General features: G+C 41.6%; 1 protein-coding gene across 18 annotated transcripts in view; it reads right to left on the bottom strand.

The window, feature by feature from the left end:
* Nucleotides 1-2,636: 2,636 nt before the first annotated feature.
* Nucleotides 2,637-23,188, bottom strand: part of LOC308388339 (ankyrin-3-like) — a gene marked incomplete at its 3' end in the record, with an annotated part of 123,411 nt that continues 102,859 nt past the window's right edge. For 15 of the 18 annotated variants that reach the window (XM_080868984.1, XM_080868979.1, XM_080868990.1 and 12 more), the window contains 11 exons: nt 15,563-22,816; nt 14,675-14,749; nt 14,167-14,298; nt 13,610-13,753; nt 8,006-9,434; nt 7,739-7,901; nt 7,356-7,433; nt 6,924-7,007; nt 6,697-6,810; nt 5,688-5,779; nt 2,637-4,042 (listed from right to left, as the gene is read on the bottom strand). In XM_080868984.1, the coding sequence (XP_080725110.1) occupies nt 5,708-5,779; nt 6,697-6,810; nt 6,924-7,007; nt 7,356-7,433; nt 7,739-7,901; nt 8,006-9,434; nt 13,610-13,753; nt 14,167-14,298; nt 14,675-14,749; nt 15,563-22,816 (9,545 nt within the window). Of the gene's footprint in view, nt 4,043-5,687; nt 5,780-6,696; nt 6,811-6,923; nt 7,008-7,355; nt 7,434-7,738; nt 7,902-8,005; nt 9,435-13,598; nt 13,754-14,166; nt 14,299-14,674; nt 14,750-15,562; nt 22,817-23,188 lie in introns of those variants that run through there. The other 3 variants (XM_080868986.1, XM_080868988.1, XM_080868987.1) reach the window with 3 other exon arrangements.

The following is a 23,188-nucleotide window of genomic DNA, read 5'->3' as shown; positions in this document are numbered from 1 at the left end:
TGTGTTTTTTGGAGCCATTAAGAGGTGGACTTGCTGGTGTATTTTGGATCATTGTTCTTCTGTATAACCCAAGTGCATGTGCAAGTGCATGGACTGATGGCCAGACATTCTCCTTCTGGATTTTCTGGTAGAGTTGTAATGAGATACAGACCTTCCAGAAGTTCCTTAGGTGTTGTTTTGGTTCTTTTATGATGACATGGTTGAGTCATCGATTCGGCAAATTCTGGTAATTTGCCCAATTCCTGGGAAGATGCACTACTGTCCCAAGTTTTCTCTATCTGTGGATGTCAGCTCTCACTGTGGTTCAATGGAGTCCCAAACCTTAGAAATGGCATTGTGAACATTTCCAGACTGATAGATGGCAATGACTTTGTTTTGCCTGCGTCTTTGAGTTTCTGTAGCTCCTTAATAAATGAAATCATCGTTTAATAACTGCATTTTGTGTTCACTCAGGTTATCTTTTTAACATTAAAATCTGTTTGATTTTCTGAAACACTTAAGTGTGAGGATTGTGCAAAAAGATAAGAATTCAGGAATGGGGCAAAGATTTTTTCACAGCACCGTATACATCTTTTTATGTTCAGGCTTTCAGAAAATGGTCCATACAGACCAATCATGCCTTACATTGTCAGTGTTGCTCATGTTTATTTTAAGGGAAAATTGCCAAGCCAACACTACAAACTAAAACGAACCTGTTATGCCCATTCTACAGATACACACAGCAAAGCGGAGACCCACGTCCTCCCACCAGCCAAAATGCCCTCACACAATAAGTCCATGGTGAGAGTTAGTCAACTCAGATAGTGAACAAAAATTTAAAAATTTAAATGTAAGGTGAAGGTCATTTTTTCCAATGAGAGAATTTGCTATATTCTGCAATGGAAATCCTCCATTGTGGATCCATTGCTGAAGATCCAGAGAAGAATTAGCCAGTATGCAGTGGACGAGAGACCTAATTGTACCCAAACAGGTTTTTATAAAGCCCCCCCCCCCCCAAAAAAGGCGAATGTCATCCCAGATACATGGAAGCTCCAGGTTCTGTGTCACATTTCATTACAAAGAGGGGGGTTGATTTTTCAGCTTGCTCCACCGCAGTGGTGTCTAATGTAATCTGTGGATTATTTTAAACAATGCTCATCTTTAAATCAAAGAAGCATAAAGTAGGTGTAGCAGGTTGTGCGTTTTCTTGGGATAATCTTGCAACTGTAGTCATGGTCACAGGATGATGTGGGAAGAACTGCTTTAAACACTAATGAATCAGTAGGCGGCACAGTGTTTTTCTTTTGTGTTCCACCACGTATTAAAGATGATCATGCTTACTGGACAAACTCACTGGCATTTATGTCTTTTAGCAACAACATTAAAACCATCTGCCTACGAATGTGTGGTTTCCTCACATGCCAAAACAGGTCTGTCCAAACAGGGTACTGACAAAGAACCTCTGGGCTTGCAGGTTTTTTGCTGTGGCCATTACCTTCAGGGACTGGGATGTGCCCGGTCTTCAACAGCATTTAGACGAGTGGTACATCAAACTAAATATTGTTACAAAGTAAGATCCATATGAATTGCACTGTAAGAAAATCATCAGTGTTACTCATTTTACCTTTATTGTGTTTTAATGTAGGAACTAACATGTGTTAATGTTATTGCTACTGCATTATCTTACCATCTTTGGCATCCAATATTGAACTTGAGCTTTATTATGTTAAAAAAATCATAAGGCTAAGGCATGAGAGATGGTGCTATGAAATGTCTACGGTATAGTTTACATTTTTTCCATCAGCTGGAAGTGTTGCTGCCTGGCGCTCAAGGACACTTAGGTGAGGAGAAACACATAATTTTGGCAGTAACTCCCACGACATCACTACTGATCACTGCCATTGTGCAACTTACATAATAATAATAATTAAAGAAAAAACATTCAAGGACACAAAGATAAGAAGAGAAACAACTGTACTGCAAAATCACTGCATTTTATTGTATTTTTTTTTTTGGAGTTTTTAGGTTGATTTTTTTTAAAGACGTTTGAAACATTTGTGATGGCATCATTGCTGTTATAGCCTCTAAAAGACCTTGAATAACCAAAGTGCTAGAATAGTTATATTTCAATGGCTTCACTCTGTTAGTAAGAATTGTACATCAAAAAATCTGCTCAGGTGAAAACACATATCAAAGAAAATTAACAAAATTGATACTTCAACCATATCAAAGTATCCTCTACCCCCTGATTGACATAGTAGTACAAGGGGATGTGGTACAGCACCCTATCTGACTTCCTTTAATACTCCCACCCAAAAAAACTGAAAAAAAAAAGTTACATAGTTTTCATGTCCACAGCATAGACATCAGCATACTGAGCCATCGCAGCAGTAGAACACCACACTTTAACTACATGGGCATCTAATGAAAACTGATACATAAATTCCTAATGTCATGTAAAGTGTGTAAAATAAAACTTTGTCAGTGAGCTAGTGAAAACAATTCTATTCGACACTGCATATACAGACTCTCAAGCCTAAAGAGATCACACAGTTTCAGAGTTAAAACACAATTTATTTAATGCTTAAATAACTGGTTCTGACCATCCAGTGTTTTGTCATACAATATGCTATTTGGAGCTACAATCAAACAATGTCTTTATGTGTCCTTAATGTGAGTAGGTTTTAAATTAAGGAAATACTTCACCAAAGAATCCAAAGTGAAATGCCCCAGTTTTCCTTTAATACCACAGCAGCCATTAGAAAACCAAACTGAAACACTGCTAAATGTTTACAAACAGTCTTACAGTGTACAGAGACTCCTAAACCTTATAGCCAATATGCACAATACAAGTATAATTTTACAGCGAGCCAGCCTACTAGCATTTACATTCTGATTACTTCGTTCCTGTAACAGAAGCTGCCCTCCAGTTTTACACAGACAGACAAGACATCACATCCTCAAGAAGCTAGAGATTTTTTTTCATCCTCACCCCAACATGATAAAAGCTTTAATGGTATCCTTTTTCAATTTGAAATATAAAATCGGTGACAAACGTCAGGGCTATATGTGTATAGTGATAAAGGGATTCATTTGAATACAGTGTTTTGCAAACCTGTAAAAATTGTAATTAAAATAATGTGAACAGCATGCATGAAAATATGAGTACTCTGAAAGGCTCCTTTTTTTTGCAGGATTAGATCCATTCCCACTTTGGGAATTACAGAAATTAGATTTTTTTCTGGAAATTTCTTCTGTTAAAATCAAACCAGCTTTTTCATGTACAAACATTATACCTGTTCTAGTAATTAATTATACAAGAACCCGTGAAGTTACACTCAAATCTTTAAAAGTGAAATCGTTTCAGTAAATTTTGAAAGCACTTGAAAAGGTCACTCTCCTCAGTGCGTTCGCAACCAGCAACTTGTCCATTCGATTTAAAAGAATTATACACATTAGAATTTTATATACAGGAAAAAAAAGCTTTTGTGTTAGTTGTGTTTAAGTTTTAAAAAGGAAGGAAAAAAACCTCCAAACAATTTACATCCTGACAACAATGGGTTCAAGAAAAAACTATAAGGCGAGTGTTGAAGTTGGATTAGAAGTGTCCATTCGATTTTTCTTGTGTGTGTTATTGTGTCTACCTCATTCTTTTCACCCACCATGTGCATTGAGCTCTTGTGCCATCTTTGGTCACAGTTGCACCTGTGTGGTTGTCAGTAATGGAGTCTCTGTCGTTTTTCGCAACAAACGACGCTCCTCCAAAAAGCTCTCACAACACCAGTGGACCGATGGCACGTATTGTTTCACACAAAACAGGAAGCAGGATCATTGTCCACTGGTCCACCACAGTCAGAAAGTGAGAACTTCTTGGTCCTTTAATTGACAGGGAGTGAGTTTTTCATGCTCATGCGCAAGTCAGAAGGGTTGACTCCTTTCATGTGAAAGCCATTTATTTAGAGCAGATAGTGGCACACTGGACCTTGCTTTAAGTCCTCGAACCTGAAGTCTTAGCCCTCTGAACACTTGTTCCCAGGAAACGTTGAACTTGGTTCCTCTGTATCTGGAAGACAAAACAGTACGTTGCATATTGCAGCACATTTACTGTCACCCTCTTGAAGCTCATACAATACATTACAACTGACAGTGCATTGCCTAATATTGAGTATTAAACTGAATTCAAAGGGTGTAACGTGTACAATGTTTTTCTTAAGTGTTTCATTCCTTTGTATGACAAAATGACAACACATTAACAAGACCTGATGGTACGTGGGTTGTTATGGTGACCTCTGTTACCATAGAAACTCTTTGGCAGACTTCATGGCAGTGCCATCCCATTTCTGCGCAGATGGAATGATTCACCGCAAACATACGGGTGAGCAGCAGTAGGGATTAACAGTCTGGCCAGTGGGATAACAAACTCTTTTTGGATGGGACAAAGCTGTTGTGAGTTGGGGATTTAGTGGACAAAGAAAAGGCGTGGAGGGTTTTAGCGGGGCAATATAATGCTGAGGTGTGTAGTGACCCTCAACCCTGTTCCCTTTGTAAATGTTTTCTATTCATTCACACTGAGGGAACGCAGAGGACAGAAAATCTGCCAGGGGATAACCAAGCTCATGCCAGTTTCTTCTTTGCTTTGAGTTTGAACTATCTGACTAAATTGATGATTTCATTTACTTTAATACTGTGGATACAGGCATCTCATGTGCAGCACTGTGCAAACGTTTGAGCAGCTTCAGAGGTTCCCAAATGTGATGCTGTAGAGTATGTAAAGTATAGTATTTATTGAGAGTATGTAAAAAAAAAATTGCTAGTTTTCTTCAGGATCATTCTCCTTTTGCATGATTTGAGCCAAGCTTTTGACTCTAGGGTATACAGAGACTCTGGTATACAGAGTTCATGGTCAACCCAATGACAGTAAGGTGTCCTGTGCCTGCAAAACAAATCCAAATCACCCCCCTTCCGCTTTGACAGCTGGTATCAAGCGTTAGTACTGATGTGCTGCTTTTGATTTTTGCCAAATATGGGTCTGTGCAATACAACCAAACATCTCCACTTTGGTCTTGACTGTCCAAAGGACATTGCACATTAAGTCTTTCTGGTTTCTTCAGATGCAACAACCTAAACTGTGGTGTCTTGTTCTGTTTAGACAAGACAGGCTTTCTCTTAACGGCACATCCAACTTACTTATGATCAGTTGATCAACTGCATTTGATTAGCAGCAACTGGCTGCTATTTACCTTCTTCCTTCTTTCAAAAGCAGTACAGGTGTACTTTGTTTTTCACAGGACTGTATCTCTCGACAAGACATCTTTATAGTTAACTATTAAAAAAGAAACAAACAAAATCTGCTATTTACTAGCTTAATAGTAAAACGTGGTTACACTGAACACGACTGATTACTTTGTACTACATTTATTAATAAATAAAAGGTATACCGGTAGGTTAATTGAGAGGTAGGTTACTTTTGGTGCCTAAAATGATAGTTTGCTCTGTTCAAAGTTTAAAATCTGTAAAGCCTAGAAATAAAAACACAGAATACACTAATACAAAAGTGAAGGCATTAGGTGGTACTAGGTGCTATTCAATGCCCCTGACTTCAGTTAGTGGGAAGTCAGTGAACAACAACGGATATGTACAACATGTACAGTAGTTAAAGCCTGGGGACTATGATGACTGTGTTAAGGTGAGAAAGTAAACTACTGTACCTGGAAGAGAGTAACCATCCCTATGAGTGGTGCTTTTTATCCCCTGATCTTCTATCATCTTTCCGCCTGGTATTCCTTGACCCCTCTCCCTGCTGGAAAACACACATAGAAGTATACATAAGACATGGTATTCTTATCTTCTGATAGAAAAAGACACAAAAAAACCTCACTGCAACCAAAAACACACCTGAAACATCAAAATAAGAGAAAGAAGAAGCAAAACTCAAATGTTAGTAATAGCATCATCGCAAGAGTTATAATTAGGACTTAAACCACACACCAAGTAGACACCTGGAAAAAGAATAATTATGCCATTATGGACAGAGCTGGAAACAAAAGGAGCTGATTGAGTTTCCTTAGCACTCATTAGTCATACTCTTGACTAATTGGCTAAATGCTTTAAAAGACCATTATAAAAGACCATTAGCACCACACAGTCAGGAGAACTGCAGTCAGCATCTTCTTTGTTATGCAAACAAAACAGACACCACACACTGTTAAAACACAACATGCAAGGTTGCAGTTCATATGATATTTGTATATATTTGCCCACTATGGAGATAATAGTCATCTCAAACCAGTTAATCCAGTGTTAACAGGAATTAACTTCACTGAATTCACTGGAGTAAAAGATGATTAAATCTAATTGACTCCCTCCCTCTTTGACTTAAAGCTGCACCTTTTACCACGTGTTACTTTCTTAATCTCAATTTTGCTCTTAACACTTCACTTAAATAATCTTTAAGGTTCAGAAGAGCCTTTAATTTTTAAAGTGAGACTCAGAATTGTGGCCCGTGACTGCAAATTTCTTATTTAGATGAGTTATAATGTTTTCTTTTGTTTCAGACCCACTGTGATTCACTGTCAAATGCAGCTTTAAGCCTAAAAATTGTTTTTGCTGTTAACCTCCCACCCAAGTAGTTCTTAGACTGATGTCTTGTGACAGGAGAATAACAGCATATCAAAGGAAACCCATCTAGATGGTAGATTAATTGGATCTTCATGCGACCTCTGATGCATCTTCTTGCAGAATGGGACTGTGGTGAAGGTCTTTGTGCCACCTGTCACCTCCTTGGTTTTCTGGTGTGGGAGTAGACACCCGGCGAATAACCTTCCTTATGACCTGCTCAAGGCAGAAGAAAAGATCTGATGGTGCCTGATTGTATAAAAACACCATCCCTATGATGGGTATTATTTCAGAGCTGGATAGGAAATGGGAATTAAAGTATACATTACTTTTCTACTGATGAGGTTACCATCTTGGTCCATATAGTGTTCCTCTGTCATGGTCTCACCTGGGATATTCTTTGCTTCTTCTCCCTGTAGGTATTTGTGGTTAGCACGTGAATAAAAGCTTGCCAACTTCCTGAGCACTTCACACACGATTAAAAATAATCCATCACCATCACCACACTGAAACAAAACACCAGTGAGAATAATAACCCTGACAGAAAGAGGATGGATTAGTTTTCATTTATGAACTGTGACAGGGTCAGTAGAGCTTGTAAACAAACATATGCACAGTCATATCTAGACACACACATACACACAAATAGAATAAACCACCATTATACCAAGCAAGACTATTACGTATCACAGCAGACTGACCAGTCTAAACCAAACCAAACCACGACCCAGCTCAGCACCTGCTTCAGGCTTTCAGTGTACCTTTAAAATTAGACGGCGTCTGAAGATTCTGGTGGTTACTGTCTGTTCTTCCTCTGAACCGGAATCTACACTAACTCGCTGTGGAGGGAGGTTTTATACAAACGTTACACAACAGAGGGAGTCAAGTGGAAAAAAGAAGCACATGTGTAGGACAGTTACAGGTTGAAACATTTTTGTTGTTGTCCTTTTTATGCACCTCAACTCCATAGTTGGCTGAATCAGGAAAGACAACTTTAGAATAATAGAGAAGTTTAGTTTTCTTTAGCGTAAGATGTGCTATGTATTTCTCCTGTAGAATTAGAAGGCAGTATAGGACTTTAGTACAGAAAATAAACAAAGATTTCATCCCTCATTGTTACAGGTACAACAGTCTTTAGTATTACCTGGACTTTTTTCTCTGACATTAGTGTTCCCTCCTCTTTTCTGCCATTTGATGATTCAGATGAGCCGTCCTGAGGTGAGTGCTTTGAGTTGTCGCCGTTCTGTCGGGACCTCCCTGATTCTCCTCTAGATGAGGAGGTGATGGAGTCACTAGAGTTCTCTTGGCTGTTGGAAAAACAAACAAAACAACACACCAAATAAGTGGTCTGAGAGATTGTTATTTTGTGATTCTATTTGAGCATTGTACTTAAAAAAAAAAAAGATTTTACCTTTCTCGTCTGTCGAGCAAGTCTGAGCTGACACTGCGTCCTGGCGTTGGTGGTTCCACATTGACACTGGATGAATCGCTGTGCCAACCTGAAAGTGAACAAAGGTCTTGTTCTGCATGTTCAACGTGATCACAAAGCTCCTGAATCCTGGACTTGGTCATCTCTTCGTTCTCCTCCTTTTCCTCTGAGCCACCTTTGTTCTTCACCTCCTCCAACAAAGACCCTAATGCTTCTTCTTTGATCTCTTTATCCTCCTCCTCCTCATCTTCTTCATTGGGCTGAAGTTCCTCAAGTGCCTCATCCCAGGCCTGAGGGGAGAGGCGGACTACAGTCTGGTCCTCGACGTCCTGTTGTGATGTACTGCAAATATCCTTTTCACTGCCACACAACGTCGAATCCTTAAACTGCATATCTTCATGTGTATCATCTATTCTATCACCCTTACAGAAAACTTTCTCAGCGTCTCCATCAACTTTTCTGCTATCTGCTTCAAATGTGGCACAAGCTTTTTCCATTTCATGCTCATTTCCTGGCAGGTCATACTGCTCGTTTAACAGCTGTACATCTCTCACCACTTCCATAACATAGGCTGTCCCCTCATTCCAGTCATGAATATTATCCTGCTGGTTACTCACTAAATCTTCCTCTTCCTCTTCAAACCCCTCTTTCTGTTCCACCAAATTTTCCTCTGTTAGTTTAGACCTATCTTTTGTTATCATCTCACATTTTCTTTCCACATTTTCAATTAAGTCTCGCTCTACCCACTTTTCCACTAATGCACTTCCCTCTTCCAACTCTGCTGCAGCCACTTCAACAACCTTCCCTAATTCTTCTGTCACTTCCTTTTCACCTCTTTTCAAACAAACATCCTGTTTTACCCCATTAAAGGGATCCAGCTGCACTCTTCCATCTCCAATTTGTGCTCTCTCTGGTGATGAAGGGGTTATCGATGAAATTGATGATAATGAAGGGGAAGATGTGGTGTATGCCATATCAACATCTAATTCACACATCGTGGGAAAGGACCGTGACCTGGGCCTGTGGATCGGCTCCATTTCTTGAAAAGATCGGTCCTCCTCCTCGCTCAATAGCAGCTGATCATTCAGGGCAATGTGGGGCTTTCTTGGCTTATAGGGAATAGGATCAGGAAGTTCAAATACTGGGACAGATAGGGTGAGCTCACAGGGTCTAGGGGGGCTCCTAGGGGGGCTTTCTGGCTCTCTGTTACTGGGCTCTAACTCTGAACTCCAAGGCAAGGGCTGAGGCTGGGTGTCAGCAAGCAAAGGTGTGTCTGGTTCTGGGTAATGGTGCTGTTGTTGGTGGTGTGCAAGGGAAGGATTGGGAGTGACGGGGAGGTCAGACTCCAGGAAGTAGGGATCAGAGTGCAGTGTGGCGGGGGACTGCAGCTCCACTAGAATGCTCTGATAATCTGTAGGTGACAGGATGAAAAATGTACAGACATACACACACCAAAGCATAACACAAACAATTTAACACCCGAAAACACACCATAACACCACATGACATGGACAATAGCACAGAGAATGAAATGTAAAGCATGTATCCAGACAACCGTTACCTAGGATAAGGATACATTTAACCCTTTAAAGCCTGAAGCATGAACTAATTGCCAGAATTTTTTTTTAATGGAGCATTTATTGAACCTTCTAACAATTTAAAAATTGTCAGAAGGTTTGTGTTTTTTTATTTTCATGACTATTTAAATTATAGATTCTCACTGAAGGCATCAACACTATGAATGAACACACATGGACTTATGCAGTAAACAAAAAAAGTGTGAAATAACTCAAAACATGTTTTATATTTTAGATTCTTCAAAATAGCCACCCTTTGCACAGATTACTGCTTTGCACGCTCTTGGGATTCTCTCGATGAGCTTCATGAGGTAGTCACCTGAAATGGTTTTCAAACAGTCTTGAAGGAGTTCCCAGAGATCATCAGTCCATTTCATCCCAAACCATCTCGACTGAGTTTAGGTCAAGTGACTGTAGAGGCCAGGCCATCTGTTGCAGTGCTCCATCACTCTCCTTCTTGGTCAAATACCTTTAAACAGCCTGAAGGTGTGTTTGGGATCATTGTCCTGTTGAAAAATAAATGATGGTCCAACTAAACGCAAACCGGATGGGATGGCATCTCGCTGAAGGATGCTGTGGTAGCCATGCTGGTTCAGTGTGCCTTCAATTTTGAATAGGTCTCCAACAATGCCACCAGCAAAGCACCCCCACACCATTACACCTCCTTGTCCATGCTTCACAGTTGGAACCATGCATGCAGAGACCATCCGTTCACCTTTTCTGTGCCGCACCAAGACACGGCACATAGAACCAAAGATTTCAAATCTGGACTCATCAGACCAAAGCACAGATTTCCACTGGTCTAATGTCCATTCCTTGTGTTTCTTGGCCCAAACAAATCTCTTCTGATTGTTGCTTTTCCTTAGTAGTGGTTTCTTAGCAGCTATTTGACCATAAAGGCCTGATTCACGAAGTCTCCTCTGAACAGCTGATGTATGGTACAGATGTGTCTGCTACTGGAACTCTGTGTGCTATATATCTGAGCTCCAATCTCAGGTGCTGTTAACTTCCAATTTCTGAGGTTGGTGACATGGATGAATTTATCCTCAGCAGCAGAGGTGACTCTTGGTCTTCCTTACCTGGGGCAGTCCTCATGTGAGCCACTTTTGTCGTAGCACTTGATGGTTTTTGCAACTGGACTTGGGGACAGATACATTTTAGCAATTTTTCAGACTGCCTGACCTTTAGTTCTTAAAGTAATGATGAACTGTTGTTTCTCTTTACTTAGCTAATTGGGTCTTTCCATAATATGAATTCTAACAGGTGTCAAATAGGGCTGTCAGGTGTACCAACCTGACTTCTGCATAACAAAACTGATGTTCCCAAACCCATTAAGAAGATAAGAAATCCCACAAATGAAACCTAACAAGGCAGACCTGTGAAGTGAAAACCATTTCAGGTGACTACATCATGAAGCTCACTGAGAGAAGGCCAAGGGTTTGCAGCGCTGTCAACAAAGCAAAGGGGGGCTACTTTGAGGAATCTAAAATATAAGACATATTTAGGCTTAATTATCAATTTCTTCTTTGCTACATAATTTCATATATATTGCTTCATATATTTGTCTTCAGTATGTATCTACAATGTAGGAATTAGCAAAAATAATGAGAAACCATTAAATGAGAGATGTCATATTTGTAATATCCAGTGTGCGTGTTTGTATAAGATGGAAGATGGTAGGATGGCTGGATACTAGATAAATAAAATAAAATGAATGCATACATTTAACTGTACCAGATCAGCCACAACATTAAAAGTATTGTGAGAGGTGAAGTCAATATTCTACTGGAAAATATTAATCTAAAGGTTGATATGAACTTCAAAATTAACAAAACTACATCAGTGAGATGCCCTGGAAAAAGTCCAATCTGGACAGAACAAGACACTAATACAGGCTTCATGTTGATCTCCTGATGGTTTAGAGCTGTCTGATTGTAATACTGGGACCTCCACAATATTAGTCAGGTGGTTTTGATGTTATGGCTGATTAGGTTAATATTAAACCTACTATATATAAAGAAGTATTTTATAAGTAGTAATCACAAATGCTGGTCGAAGTTGCTCTTATTTGAAAGATTTTGTCAGTGAGGTAAGATATTAAAAGTGGGAACTATTACTGACATGAGGCCTTATAGTGTGTGATGTGGCTAATATTTACCAAGGTGGTCTGTTACATGCTCACATGGGATAGACGACAGATGAGAGTTTTTAGTAGGAAGAAGCATGGAGTGGAAGGAGAACAAGATAAAGGATAGCAAATGCTAAAGGTATATTTCCATATTAGAAGGATCGATGCGGGTTTGAGTGGGAGGTGGATTGACTGAGGGTGCACAAGTACACTGACAAACAGGACAGGGAGACAATGAGCGGAGAGGCGGGGAAGAAGGACTTGGGCTAGGACAACGTGATCCTGAAGGAGAGATGGGAGGGAGGGTAGACATGGAAAGTGGGGACACTGGGCGGAAAGAGGAGGCCAGCTGGGTCACTAGGGACTCTTTGCTTGAGGAGGCAGTGACAGAAGGAGGGACTGTGCCTGGGGCTGTAGAGTGGATGGCTGACACAGGTATGGTGATAGGCTGAGAATGGCTAGGAGACATAGCGCAGGGTGCAAGGGTGAGGTTGGGCGGAGTTGTTGTAGGTTTGAAGGTATCACCAGTTTGACAAGTGACTGATAGTGCTTGCAAAAGGTCCAGAGTAGGTATGCTGAGTCTGGGGGAAGCTGGAGCAGATGTGGGAGATGTTGGGACAGATATAGCAGAAGAAAGAAAGGGTGATGGTGAATGAGGAGCAGGTGAAGAAGGTAAAGGTGAGGTAATAAGAGGGATTGGGGAAGAAGTAAGGGGAGAGAAAGGAAAGGCCGGGAATTGACGAGGGTCAGTATTGGGACACTGAGGGATGGGACATGCATGGGGAGAGGTGAAAACGTCGAACTCTGCCGGCTGAAATGGAGCTGAAGGTGCCAAGTCTTTGAGCAAAATGGACGACTCATAACTTGGCGAGCGGCGTGGAGGGAAGGGGTGACAGTAAAGCGCTGCTGAAGGTGTAAGGGGAGTGGGTGGAGGTGTTGGGGTTGGTGTTGGAAAGAAAGGACTGGGTGTTTGCAGGATGAAAGCTGCTTCAGGGCCTCCGGAAGTTAAGGGGATAATTATGCAAACTATGGGAAAGGAATAAGGTAAGATACAAAATAAGAGAGATAAAAAGAAACAAAAACTACATTAAACCCAGTGAAACATGCTTGCACAACAGGACAACGAGTGAATAATATGGGTGGATAAGGAGCAGGCATATGAGGATTTTGCCAACACATGACTTTACATTTGTTAAGAGCAGTTATGTGCTGTTATCAGCAGTGGATACTGCTGGTGGGAGTTGATGGGAGGCAGGAGGAACAGAAGGAGGAGGAAGAGGCAGTCTGGTTTCACAGAGGAAGACATTCTCTCATCTATCCAAGGAAGGCTCTGAGGAACTGGAGGAGAACTAGGAGAGCTAAACTAAGTCAGCAGAGAAAAGCAAACTATAGGGTTATATTATTTCTGTATAAGTCACACACTGAAAAACATTCAAAGCAATAGTTAACATGCAGCATGCACTTGAAGTGGAAATTAACAATGTATATTAATCTTCTGTGACAACTGGATACAGCAGTGATTTGCAGAGTATTTACCCTGAGCGTAATCTAATTTTAATGAGAGTTAATTTAACAGAAGCCAATTAAAATCAGTGCAAGTAATAAAGTGCTATATAAAAAAGTTTTCATTTAAACTAAATATTAAAATGAAATTGAAATGTAAAGCAGAAATTTCAGTGTCAAATATATTGTAGAATCAAAAGGAACGTCTTTGAGGAATGGTAAGACCCAGCTGTTCACACAAATTCTAAATCCGAGTGTAAATCACCACTTGTGGTTTTGGTTTCACTAGTATGATACATATGTGATCCATGCATTGCCACAAGAAAAAGAAGGTAGCAGGGAGAGGTAAGAGGTCAGCTAGACAAAGCTAAACTTTACCATCAGCCTGATCCCGGAAAACAGCGTTATCATCGGCAAAACATCTTGTGCCTGAAATGTTACCATAGTCAAATATTGGCCCCTCCAGCAAAGTCACAATATCCATCCGATTGACTTTGGTCAGCACTGCAGTTAAGGCATCCGCTGAGGAAGAAGAGACATTAAAACAGTAAAACAGGAATTTGAGCAAATGTAATTATGCAGACGTTTGGATTAGTCATAGCGAAACCAATTTTTAAGCAAATATATTTTAGAGCATCTGGATGATTTTTCAAAAGAAAAGAGAAAAGAATAACAAAAAAGAAAGCAGAAAACCTCAGTGAGGGGCGATAATAAGGAATGACAATATATGACTTTACCAGACAATATAAAGTACCCTGAGGCAACTATTGTTGTGATTTGGTGCTATATAAAAAAAACTGAATTGAAGTGAATTGAATTGAAAAATTGAAAAGAACTTTCAGGAGTAAATCAACAGCAGAATGACTGAAAAAGAATGGAAACAAAAACGAGAGTAAGTAAAAAGAAAGATGTATAGACATAAAAAATAATCTTACTTGTGGCGTTTTTCCCTTCCCGACTGACCCATTTCTTAAGAAGCATGAAGCTCTGTGCTGTCAGAGAGTTCGGGTTCTCTAGTCTAATGTGATTGATCTCATCCACTGTGAAGTTCATCTCCCGAGCCAGCTCTGTTCAGACACAAAAACCAAGTCTAACATGAATACTCAAACTTCAGTGTTTTTCTTTTGCACTATCCATAAACAAATTGTCCATCATTTTATGTACAGTGGAAACATAAATACAAATACACAATAAAAATGATTAAAAAAATCCTGTTGTTTAAAAAAAAAAAAAAAAAAAAAAAGTTTTTAGCATTAACTGATCCATCACTTTATTTAAAATTATTTAAAATTCCTCTCCTTTTTAAGGCTTTTAAACCTGGTATCTTAACGCTACATTATAACAGCGTATAGTATCAGAGGCTCTGGGTGACAGTCAGCCTGAAGGTGGCAGTAAATAACAAGGCTCGGGGGCTTGAGAAATAAATAAAGCAGTGGTTATAACCTGTCCAACTGAGTCCCAAGTGATCTGCAACTATAGCCATGCGCAAGTCCGTTCGCTCACAAGGACTTTGGGGACCTGGCAAGATAGAAGACATTGATTCATTAATACCAATAACATTTTTCTACACTTACACGCTAATGTAAAAGAAAAATACATGTGTATAATTTTCCTTTCCTGGCCACTTATTAGTCATGATTATCAGCATTAGTTACAGCTGTGATACAAATATTTTGATTACTATGGCTACCATATTACTGGAATCATTTCCACAAGATGGCAAGGAAAGGATATTTCATACTAGAGACGCTATGGGGAACATAAATGTGTCTACATAGTAAGTGGTTCTCTGTGACAAAACAAAGCATAACATGACTCTCAACAACAGACTTCTAAAAATCTACAGTGGAAAGGTCTATGTTAGAATCTAAAATGTTAACATGCGAAGACGCTTTTGTGTGTTCTTTGCCAACACTAGTTAGTTTAAATGACAGCTGCATGAAATAGTCTGTAAAAACAAACTACCACAATAACTCAGTAACAACCCTGCACAGACAGACAGACAGAGACAGACCAGGATTTGTAAAACAAGTGACTGGTTGTGCCAGTGACCAGTCACTACTACTAGCATGCTGACTCTAACTATGGAAGGTAAACGGGGTCAAAAGAGGAGAACAGAAGAAAGAGAATATTGCAACACGGACAATACAGTACACAGTACATCAATGAAAAAGAAATTTGAATGACATCTACTATTCTGAAGGGAATATGTAAACACGCCACAGGCATTCCAGTCAATCCATTAAACAATCACAACGATGTCATGCAACTACAAGTGAAATATAGAAATATATAGATGTATTTTAAACATAGTGTGAAAATTTTACAAACTAGGCTTGATCTCCGCGATGGGAGGCGTTCGAGACCCTGTGAGTCCCTGACTGCCCTCCTTCCTCCCACCAGTCCGCCTACTCCTCCTGCTCCTCTCACTGCCGGAGGCCCTGTCCGTCGTCGCCACCTTTGCCCTTACGGACGCGGCCCCGGCCTCAGCCCTCGAACCTCTACCAGACCTGGATGAGCGGGAGGGCTGGGAGGGCTGGGAAGGCTGGGAGGCGTCCGACAGAGAGGTGCTCCGGGAGGTGCTGTCTTCCTCCGACTGCTCTGTCTGCGTCTTTTTCTCCTCGTCTGACAGGCGGTCCACCAACTTTAGCGTCTCCCCGCTAATGTCTTTAAAGTATTCGATGGTGCGCTTACAAAGCTCACTAGGGTTTTCCTGTCTGTCTGGTCTACATACTCCCTCAATTGCGACACTGCTGATCTGATGCCTGTCCTTCAGTGGAAGCCTTGAGGGCAACTGTATGGCTGCTCTCTCTGTGGCCAGTGCCCTCGTTGGCTGTGAGGTAACCCGAACTGAAACAACTGAGCTAGCTGTAGTAGCAGGGCTGCTCTTTTTAACATCCTTTATTGGTATCCTAGACCTGGGCTCTACTTTGGCTATGGCTGGCTCGCCTCTTTTTTTAACCTCAACTTTCACTGCTTGTTTCGGCTTCTGTTTACCTATGGCTGTTCCCTGCGTGTGAAATGACCACCCTGATGCTTTAACTGGAAGTCTTGACTTGGGCTGCTTTACTTCATTTTCTTTAACTGTTTCATTTTTCTCCTCCTGCACCTGACTACTGCTGTGTACTTCCACTCTTTCTTCTAATTCCCTACAGCAAAGCGTTTCTATCCGACTAGCTTTTTGGAGGGTGGGTTCAGAAGAGGACTGCAAATTAAACACCACACTGCCACACTGTATGTAGTTGGCCTGTACATTGGAGGACTCAAGGTTATTATTGTTGTTGCAGTTTTCAGAGGGGTAATCTCTTCTTTCTAATCTGGGCGAAGTGCAGCTGCTAGACTTGCTGTCTGTAGACTGCCCCTCTATACTAATGTATTCTGGCACCAGCTGGCCCTCAGATATCTCAGCTTTACAATCAGTGAGATCCCCTGAGTCTTTTTTCACAGTTATAGAGGCAGCTATGCCCATCTTAATAGGAGTACGTAATTTTGAATCAACCTTAGAGGCTGTGATTGTGCAAGACGAGGCAGTTTCAGCTATGGCTTCACAGATGGGGGCATCAGTACCAGCATAGCCAGTGTCACTGCGAGGCTGTGCAGGACTGCATTTTGCTGTAGTTGCTGCTGGTGTTGTTGGTGTAGTGCTGCTGTCTGTGGTAGTATCTATAACCTTCACCTTTCCATCTACAGTGGCCCTCTCCCCTGTTTTTGATTGAGAGGAAAGTACCCCCAGGATCTTGCCCCCTCGCCCCTTTTCCCCTGTTTTAGGGTCAGAGGAATGCTCACCAATCTGGAAAAACTGAAGCCTCTCTTCAACAAAGTCCCGCTTGCTCATGTCAATAGCACCACTGCGGGTCATCTCAAACATCTTCCCTTCGTGGAAAGGGAAAGGGTTAGGCTCACTAGTCGGTGTGCTCTCATCAGTTGGTGTTCGAGCAGGGGTTGTGTCAGGAGTTGTAGCCTGTGAGTCCTCCACTGATAAGCCGTAGGGTTTTGGGTCATCATCTTTTGATTTGGACTCAAAAACCCCTTCATTATCAACCCCTTTTGTGGACCAGGGGTCAAAGTCCAGACCTTTGGTGGCCACTGTTTTAAAGGGTGAATTCAGCTCCTCTTCAAGTTGATAGCCAAAGTAGTTTTCTCCAAAGCCCTGTCTATCTGGATGTCTTCCTTCAAGGGTGTAATCTTTTTCATCCCCACTACTTTGCAGAGAAGATGCACTGATTTTAGTCTTTCCATCTCCCCCTTCCTCACATTTCTCTTCCTCTATCACTTCAAGCTTGGACTGGCTAAATGCACCCGCTGTTTTTCCATCATTAGACAGACTAGATGTTTTTGGATCTTCACTCAGTCCATCATCCTCATCCTGAAGGTCATACCCATCTAAAGAGTCAATTTCAGTTGCATCTGTGTCATGAGAGAACTCAGCAGTGGTCGCTATTGAGCAGTCAGTGATTGACTGATCATTGCCATTTTGCTCAAAATCAGCCTCCTCTCCCTTTACTACACCATTAATCCCGGAGTCCTTATCTCCATTTTTCTCAGATTTTTTGGGTTTTGGACGTTTCTCTCCTTCTTCCTTCATTTTAAATGTATACTTTTTGAGTGGGATGGGATGAAACACGGACTCATCATCGCTAGAGTCACTGTTATCAGCTCCAGGGGGAATAGGGGATGGAGGCTGGACCCTGATGACTGGCTCAGCTAAGAGGTGTCTATCATGTTCCTCTTGCAGGTTAACCTCCATCATCTCTGTCTCTGAGGAAGAAGCACATGAACCCCTTTTCTCTGGATTGGACTGTTCTGCTTCTATAGGAGGAGGTGGTGGAAACTCTATATAAGCCACTCTTTTGTCCTTTGACCTTTGTCTCTCTCCATCCTGCTTTTTATTCTCTGGGGAAGCTGGCTTAGGTTTTTCCTTTGAGGGCTCTTTGTAGATGAAGGTCTTTCCTTCTTCCTCCTCAGACTCCTCTGGGATAGGACTTGGCATGCCAGGCATGAAGCCTATCACAGAGTCTGGCGTTCTGGAGGTCAGGCTCATTTCCTCTGAGCTGGGAGTCTCAGGGGTAACAGGACTTTTCCCAGAGCTTTCCATGAAAGTCACTTGTTCTAGAGTGTCATCTTCTGGACTTCCTTGAGGCGATGGCAACTGCTTTTGTTTGACAGAGTAAAATGCACCCCTGGTTTCATGCACTGTCCTACTCTCATGGCTTACTATCTTTTTGTATGTTCCCAGCTGACCCGAAGCTGTCTCTTTCTCATACTGCTTTCCTACTTGGATGCTGACATAAACAGGCAAGGGCTTAATATCTTTAAAACCCTCAGTTACAACTACAGGAGTTACTTGATCCAAATATTCTACTTGGTCACTATCAACACCATTACACACTACATTTGACTGGCTACCCTCTGATGAATCTGTGGATTTTCCTAATGATGATCCACGGGTAGACTTGTTGGATTCAGAGCTACTGTGTACCCGATTTCGAGCTGAACTATGAGACCCTGCCCTCTCAAATGGTTCAATAGGGGTATCAGATTTTAAAGGGGGAGATTTCTGATTTTCTGAGAAATTAGATGGCTTTCTTACAGGAATTTGTGATTCCGAGTTTTTTTTTAGACTATCGTTGCTGGTTGGACTTTCTCGGACAACAAATTCTGTGTAGATTATTTTTTTGGTTGTTTCTTGTCTTTGGGAATCACTATTATTGCTGCCTTTCATAGAATCATGGATTAATGAATTAGATAGTTTGGGAGATTGAGGTTTATAGTTTCCATACCCCTGGTTCTCCCATGTTCTGAATAACTTGCTCTCTTCTTGATTTTTTCCACTAGTCTCATGCTTGGGTGAGAACTTATTTGTTTCACTCTCTTGACAACTCCTCTGATTTCCCACACCATCTCCTGTTTTTGGGACACCTGAACCAGCAAATACCTGGTAAACAGGAAGCTTACTTTCCTGGAGCTTTCTGATAGGGGGATTTGAATTCTGGACACCCTGAGGATTCCGATCTTGCCTTTGAGCCTCTTGCTCAAACTTTAGCCTCACTGCACTGACTTTGGAGGAAGACATCTGAAAAGGTTTAGGGCTTTCACCTGTAGTTACCTGTGATTTACCATCACCTTGTCTTCTTGAGTCGGAATCACAATACTGTAACAATACTCTCCTTTCTGGACTGCTTGGTAAACTGGCACATTTCCTGTCACTGGAGGTGAACCTGCCTCGAAGCCTTTCCCTGCTCCACTCTTCCCCACTACTCCCACTCCTATAAGCTGATCTTTCTGGACTGCTGTGTGTAGAGCTGGGCCCTGACCGTGATTCTCTGAAGTCTGGTCTACGAGATTTCTTCTCTGGAGATGACAACTCATCATTGAGCTGTTCTGTTTTATCACGGAAGAACTGAGACACCTCACTTAGCTTTTCCTCTGCCTCTTTTACAGTTCTGTCCACCCTGTCCTCATATATAAGCTGTTCTCTCTCTTTATTCTGCGTGTCATCTGACACACGCATCCAAACAGACTGCTTGGGGCTACCAGGCTCAGATGAATATTGCAAAAGTGTCAGTTTGTCAAAGTTGTCATCAACATTGGCCATCCGTCCAGATTTATCAAAGACGTTTCTTGTTGACCTAAAGACATACTCTGTCCTTGGCCCAACTGATCTACCCTCACTGTGACTGCTTCTATCTGGTGAGCAGAAGCGAGACCTATCTCTCAAATATTCTTCTGTGTCAGAATGAGATTGGTCAAATTTCTCAGAGAGTAGCATTTTCTCTGCAAAATTGTAAGACTCCCCTCTAAGCTCTGATGACTCATCCTCATTGTACTCAACAGACTGTTGGCTAAGTAGCTTTAGAGTTTTGTAAGAGTCATCTGTCATGAGCTGGGCTGAATTAGGGCGACTGTCTTCTTCCTGGGACATGGGTGTGTTCACTCTTGGGGAGTCAAGGTACACTGGGAGAGACTCCTCGGTCTCTTCCTCATCTTGTCTATTCCCTGGATAGTAGTACATTTCCTTCTCTGCATGGTTTTTTGTCTCTCTGATGATGACTTCTGTTGGTTCTGTTTTATTGCCCTTTTCAATATGAACCTCAATTATTCTTTCAACTTTAGGCTTGGAGTTGAGATCCTCGAGGACTCTCTGAGATGTTTCCTCATTGTTTGACTTGTGTTCAAACAGTCCAGCCAGCTCTCTAGAAGGGTCTTTGCCTGACTGAAATGCCTTCATTATGTCATGCACAGACATCGTCTCCTCACACCTCTCAGATGCTGATTCTTTGCCAGGTGGTTTGTGGTACACCATCCTGGTGGTGGTAGTGATATGAGTTTCCTCCTTTACCCTCATCCCTTTCCCCATGGGATCTTCGTCAGGGCTGACTTTAATTGAATAGCATTTATTCTGGTCTGCAGTTGACGTAGTTTGATTTTGATGCCCTTTAGCATCTGAATCAATATATCTTACTGGGTGAGCATCCTCCATTGCAGGTTGTTTGTTGTCCTCTGGAGACTCATAACTCCTGATGACATGGACAACCTCAGTTCTAGTCTCAGTGATCACTGGTGGAACTGGGATATCCTGAAAAAGGGCTTTGGGGCCCATGCCTTCGGCACTTTGAGGGGCAGAGGGTGTTCTTTCACTTCTGGTCTCAAAGCCACTGTCTGAGAGAGGGCTTTTATCTTGTTCATGTGAGATATCATCAGGGGATTCTAGCACAGTATCTGCTCCAAAAAGCGTATCAGCTATTTTACTGATCTCCTTGTCAGAAGAAGAAGACCTCATGTTTGTTGGAGGCATTTTGAGCTTATGCTCCTGAACTGCTATGGTGGGTTTTAAAACACGTTTCTGCTTCTCTTTCCCATCTTCTTCTCTTTTGCCCTCATCTGCTTTATGCTTTGTATCATACATTTTGGAGAAAGAGCTGCTGCCCACATCAGTGGCCAGGTAGTCAACCACTTTGGACAGATTGAAATCTCGATCAGGAATTGTTTTCGATTTGGCTTGAGGGACCACTGTCTCATATCTTGGAGGATAGCTCCAGTTGCTTGGCGGTTGTTCAACTTGTACTTTCGAGAAATGTATGTCATCCAATGAATCCCTGGTCAGGGAAACCCTACCATCCTTCACACCATCTTTAGTGAGGATTTCACTGACTTTTACCAAGTCTTGCTTTACTTTCTCCACAATCCGATATGGCTCCTCATCTTCTATCTTAGCCTCTCTGGGAGAATCAGACTGAAATCCTTTATTTGCTATGGAATTTGGGTCTGTCTGCAAAATGGCTGACATTCGAATCAAGTCCTCCTTCATTTCAGCTACGTCCTTCAGAATCTCTTGACTAGATGACAGTGGTGATGTGGTATTTGACTTGAGGCCAGCAGAAAAGGGAGCTTTGATAGGGGAAAGCGTTTTGGCAAAGGAAGACTGCAACTGAGCATTTACCTCAACTGGCACAGTCTTCCTTGGGGATAGAAGAGCAGCAGCTGACTTTGACACCTCAGGTAACTTTTTAAACTGGTGTTCTGGCAGCACATTAATAACAGAGTACACTGGAACAGTCATTGTACTAGACGTTACAGCAGTGGTAACATTAGTGGGGGATCTTAGTGAGGGATACAGGGAATTAGAAGCTGATGATCTAATGGACTGATATGAGGAAGACGCAGAAGAAGACATGGACTTCAGGGTGCCATAGCCTGCAGAGCAAGAATTGAATGTTTTTTCAACTTCATCAAATGCTGCATTGACACTTGTGGTTGCAGCATTGGTGGTTGCTTGTATCCTTTCTTGCAGACTGCTGGAGAGAAGAGATGTTGGGGATGAAGAACGGTACTGTGTGGGCGAGACACTTCCATTAATCAAAGCTGCAGCACTTGGGGAGGAGTTGGATTTCAGTGGTGATGAAAGGGACGAAAACAGGTTTCTTGCAGGGCTTGTGACATCAGAGGCAAAGGAACGCACAGAAGAGAGACCAGGTACAGTTTTTATAGGTGATGAGGATGATGCAGTGCCACTAGATCCTCCCATAACAGTCTTATATGGCAGGGATGAACTGAACATACTCAGAGAAGATTTGGGAGAGCTTGGTGGGGTCATGCCCATAGATGATCTTTCAAGAAGAGTGCTCCCTCTTTCAGGGACAGTTAAAGGGGAGGTTCTAGCAGACAATGCTGCCAATCCTTTCATAGACAGAGGATCTGGGGCACTTTTGCCCGGTGAAGAAAGGGGACTGGGGCTGACCTGGACGGGGTACTGAGCTTGCTGGACTACCGTTTTTATAGGAGAGGAGATGGTTCTGTAAGATCGGATGGGAGAGGCTATGTCACTAACTGACTTTACAGAAGAGGCAGGTGATCCAGGGATGTTTGTCTTGATGGGGGAGGCAGAGTTGATGGACCAGACAGACTTTAATGGAGAGGCAGAGGGCGTGTTGGATGACGAACTGGAGAGGGAGCCAAACCCAGACTTGGCTTGGCCAGGGACGGCGACAGGAACAGGCGACCACGCCTGATAAGGTCTCGTTGAAAAGACAGGTTTGTGAGGGTAGCTAGAAGGCTGTGTTCTCGGCGAGCTTCGATCAGTTGTTTCTTCAACAGTAATTTAAACCAAAAGCAATAAGGAAGTAAAAATAAAATCCAACATAAAATAATTTGAAATAAAACATAAAAACCAGAAAGAGAAATTTGAGTCAGTCAGAAAGGGCATTACTCTCAAAGGCATAATTTTACACTTGAAATGTAAAAGGCCCATATTACAATGATGATGAGCAATGAGAATAAATACACTCAAAAGAGAATGGATCTTGGAAAAAATAAACAAAACAAACAAAAAACAAAAACAAAAATGCTTGATATGATAGATGTGACAAAAAGGTCATGATAACCAAAAATATGCAATTCCATTGACTTTTGATATGCTTAATCTATTTGCTCCTAACAACACTGCCTTTTACTGTGTAT

The sequence above is a fragment of the Rhamphochromis sp. 'chilingali' genome, assembly GCF_963969265.1.
Source record: "Rhamphochromis sp. 'chilingali' genome assembly, chromosome: 20".
NCBI lineage: Eukaryota > Metazoa > Chordata > Actinopteri > Cichliformes > Cichlidae > Rhamphochromis > Rhamphochromis sp. 'chilingali'.
The sequence above is the reverse complement of the archived record's forward strand: the minus strand, read 5'-3'. Positions and strand labels throughout refer to the sequence as shown.